Raw genomic sequence first — 4,221 nt, 5'->3', positions numbered from 1 at the left:
GCTGGCGAAGCGTGATCCGAAAGTCCTCGATCGTTCGATGGAATTCAAAGTAATCAATTAGTGGTAGACGAGTGGCAAAAGGGAATTTGGTTGGCACGACAACACACGCGGACAGAGTCCGCGTGCAGTGATCGAATAACAAGGGGGTGGGTGCGCGCACGTTCCTCATCGGAGGATCGGCGCGCGTTGTCGGTGTACGTTCTGCGCCAGCGTATTGGGCTTCGCAACACACACGAGTGGTGCGTCCTGCCGCGCGCGCCAAGTGCCTAGGAGAGGAAGCGCAGCGACGAAGCCGAGCTAAGCTCGGCCTTCCTCGACCAGACCGTAGGCGCAGTCTCTCATCGTCAGTCTTTCTCGTCCCCAGGCCCGAGAGAGAGCACGCTTTCCGGGGGGTCAGATCTATCTTGGAGTGTGTCCAACCCTCGTCTCAACCCTCGACTGTCCTCGGTCACCGACCTGACACGTCGGCCCGTTCTCTCGTTGTTCACGCGTTCACCCGCACGGTGCTCTGTGGTGCTGTGTGGTATCCACCAGAAGTGTATCGTTCGCGCGTTGCAACCGGTATCGTCGCACAGCTTCAGAATAAACACACAGCCTTTTCTCATTCTTCTCCTCGCTGCTCGCTCCCGTTTCGTAGTACCATAATCCAATAGCCCGCATTGTTCTCTCTCCTCGCATCGTACGTGTACATTAATTATCGCAAAGTCGCGTCGCGCGACTGCACGCGAGACGAGTACACACCGAGAGAACCGCGATTCAGAAGCACGATGGATCAACAGCAGACGGAGCAGCAACAGGAAGCCATACCGGACGTGGTCGAGCTGAACGTGGGCGGTGTGTTTTACACCACCGCTTTCACCACCCTTATCCGGGGGAGCGATTCTTATTTGTCAAATTTGTTTATGGGGAAGATGCCGTTAGAGAAGGATGCTAAAGGGAGATATTTCTTGGACCGTGACGGGGTACTCTTTCGTTACGTTCTCGATTATCTGCGCAATCAGGAACTCGTCCTGCCGGAAGGGTTTCGAGAGAAGGAAAGGTTGAAGCAGGAGGCGAATTTTTACGGTCTGCCTGGCTTGGAACGTGCCATTGAGGAGAGCGGGACATCGTCCGGTTCCCTGACCTCGTCGGGAAAGAGAGCACCCGGATACATAACCGTCGGTTATCGCGGAAGCTTCGCGTTCGGTCGTGAAGGCCTGGCTGACGTTAAGTTCCGGAAGCTGTCGAGGATCCTTGTATGCGGTCGAGTAACCCTCTGCAGGGATGTGTTTGGGGAGACTCTGAACGAGAGTCGTGATCCGGATCATGGCACCACGGATCGTTACACGTCCAGGTTTTTCCTCAAGCACAGTTCAATCGAGCAAGCCTTCGACATGCTTCAAGAGCAAGGCTTCAGACTGGCCGGTAGCTGCGGTTCCGGCACAGCTGGAAGTAATTCGGAACAGCTGAAACCCGGAGTGGACTCCGAGGAGAATCGTTGGAATCATTACAACGAGTTCGTCTTTGTCCGCGAGTAAAAACCCATCTCTCGTTCTTCCTTGGTCTGAATTAGCTAAACGAGTCGGTCGTTGGAAGTAATCGGTGTCCTCTATCACGCGGTCGACGAAGAACCGATTCCACCGGGATTTAAATGAAACTCTTCGATTCTTTCGTCGCCAACGACGGTTTCAAAGTATTGGCGGACTCGAAGATTTTCCTTTCACGAACTGAGATCGCAACCGGTAGGGTAAAGAGTAGATGAATTGTTTCGTCGTTACTGCGACCATTGTGTATGTACTATTCAAACTCATCGAGCTATTACTAGAACGACAATGTCACGCATTCCACTTTAGAGATATTCTATGTTCTCGTTTCTTTCACGAACCGGATCTGATAGGGATTGGTAACGAAAGGATCACGTAACGTTGTCGTTACTTGGATTGAAAGTTCGTTTATGAGCGGCGAGGGGGAATCTTTGTTGAAATTAGCTGATTTATCTCCAACACGTGTACTTCTCAATGTGGATGTTGAACACCGGTCGAAGCACTTCGGAGATGAAACAAAGCCGGGTTCATCTTGCTTAATTCTGCGGTAATTGGCAGTGCTATAAAGGCCAAGAGGCAACAGAAACTTGGTACACGACGAACAGAGAATTACAACGGATCGTCGGGCCTTCGAAAGTTTGTCTCAACGTTCGATTAGTCGAAGAAGAGTTCATAGAAAATATCACTGCTATGGGAAATAGAAGCCTTAACGGTGACATTGGTAATATTACGAATAATGATACGAAATAGATCGTACAATGGATGAAATCAAATATTTGATCGTCAAATTCGACGAAAATTTATACGAAAGACAGTTCCGTTCTCTTTTCCCCTTTTATTCGGTATTCAAATGTATTCACCACACATCAATTTTCCTTATATATTGAGCTTAACCGTTCGCCCGCTGAATATCAGATTAGCCCAGTTTGGCTAGAAAAACTTTCGCCACGAAGATATGATTTAAAAATTGTTGATAAGAAGCCATCGATGACAAAAGGACTCGTCGAAAATAATTCTTCGTTCCTTGTGCCGTATGAGGATGAACCGGCGGAACGTTTTGTAGAACAGATCGAAATGTAGTGCGTTTGATGCGCTTTTTCCGATTTTTCACTTGCTACATATACAAAAGAGATCTCTGGAGGGAAACTTTACCGAGACCAAGTAGAATAAACCAATCAATAATCGAACGTGTCTGACAATGGAATTATTTTAAAACGGACAGCAGAACAACTCGAAGAATCTAAGATTGAAGGATTAACAAGGTGGTCACCTGACACGTTTCTCTTCTAAATAATACGATAATACAACTCGTTCATCCCCGTTAATGTATATTATTATCATCTGGACCGAGGAAAGGAGCTACCCAAGGATTCAAGATTCAGCTTCGAACCATCGCTGGTCGACTGTTCCGAGGTTGAACTTGATATTGGACGGTTTGCTTGTGTCGCACTGGAATGGACCTCGTGTGTACGTATCGTGTGTAACGTAGATTGTGTGTACGTACAAGCCAACAGCGGTGTTGAACACATGTCGAGCGATTCGAGTAACGTGTATGTTGAAACGCCTCCTTTAAACGATTCTCTGTTCAACTTTTACTAGAACCGTATTCGAAATGGTATTCGTTCTCGCGTGCATAATAATCGTGCGATGTAAGAACGCAGATATACACTCGCTTTCGACATTTTCGTGTCGCGCGTAGTATGTCTGGCGCGTTTCTTACAACATGTCAGGCGGGAATAGTTGTATTTCTCATATGCTATTGTGGATATCGTAGCAGATTTCGCGTAGATGTTGTATCAACTAGAGTTCTTGAATGAAACGAGTTTCGAGTGTTTATCGGTGGAAAAACGAGCGAAACAAAACTGCCGTCGGCGTCGACGCGACGGCTAATCGAGGGGTGGATCTTCAGAGAATGATTGTTTCTATTTTTGAAAAAAGAAGGATCTCTAGTTGGAAGAGAAACCGTAGAAACCGTATTGAGACGAATAATAAGTTCTTCTAGTGTTCGAACGGTAAAATTAATTTGTGATAATAATGCTAACAAGTAGATTCGACGATCCACAAAAAGATCCACAGAATCTCAGAGTTGTTTATATAGTGAAGTTTTACTCCAGATTTTGTATCTGAAACGCCACCAATATTTCAAGATGAGCGATCGCGATGGCGATGAGACCAAGCAAACCATCTCGCTTGACAAATTCAAATATTCAGATCTAGAGAAAATCCACGCGAAATCTACTGCATCCAAGTGTCTTACGCGTCCTTTTGTTTGCTGTTTCGAACTTAACGCGCACAGATTGAATTGATACGGTTTCCGCGGGACCGTTCCTCTCCTAGCGAGACAATCTTATCATTAACTCACGTAGACATGGAATACTTTCTTCCAGTACACTAGCTCTTATTAGATTTCCAACAGAATTATTTACGATGTCACGTCGCGTTTGTTTCGAGCGATCTCGTAGCCGACCGCAGATGCGAGCATCGACTTGCAAAATAACCGTGTACAACATAGTCCGTACTGTAGTGGGATCGTAAATTCGGACGTAATCTCGAAGTCAAAAAAAAATAGTCGAGCGGAAAAGAAAAGGAACGAGGAATCGATGCGGCTCAGGCGATTATAATTTATCGTCGGTAGCGGGATCCATCGGGTGGAAAACATGCGGAACATTTTCATCTTCGTAACGCGTTTACGTCGATC

At 46.7% G+C, this 4,221-nt stretch overlaps 1 protein-coding gene across 1 annotated transcript; it reads left to right on the top strand.

The window, feature by feature from the left end:
• Nucleotides 1-205: 205 nt before the first annotated feature.
• Ktl (BTB/POZ domain-containing protein Ktl) lies at nucleotides 206-2,241 on the top strand. The gene has a single exon (XM_076895016.1). The coding sequence runs from the start codon at nucleotides 768-770 to the stop codon at nucleotides 1,515-1,517; it is 750 nt and encodes a 249-aa protein (XP_076751131.1). The 5' UTR covers nucleotides 206-767; the 3' UTR covers nucleotides 1,518-2,241.
• The last annotated feature ends 1,980 nt before the right edge of the window (nucleotides 2,242-4,221 follow it).

This window comes from Xylocopa sonorina, chromosome 5 (assembly GCF_050948175.1).
Source record: "Xylocopa sonorina isolate GNS202 chromosome 5, iyXylSono1_principal, whole genome shotgun sequence".
Taxonomy (NCBI): Eukaryota; Metazoa; Arthropoda; class Insecta; order Hymenoptera; family Apidae; genus Xylocopa; species Xylocopa sonorina.
This window is presented reverse-complemented; position numbering and strand designations above follow the sequence as displayed.

What these genes read in the sequence shown, in the direction of transcription:
- Ktl (XM_076895016.1), top strand. Translation starts at nt 768, where the DNA reads ATGGATCAACAGCAGACGGAGCAGCAACAGGAAGCCATACCGGACGTG.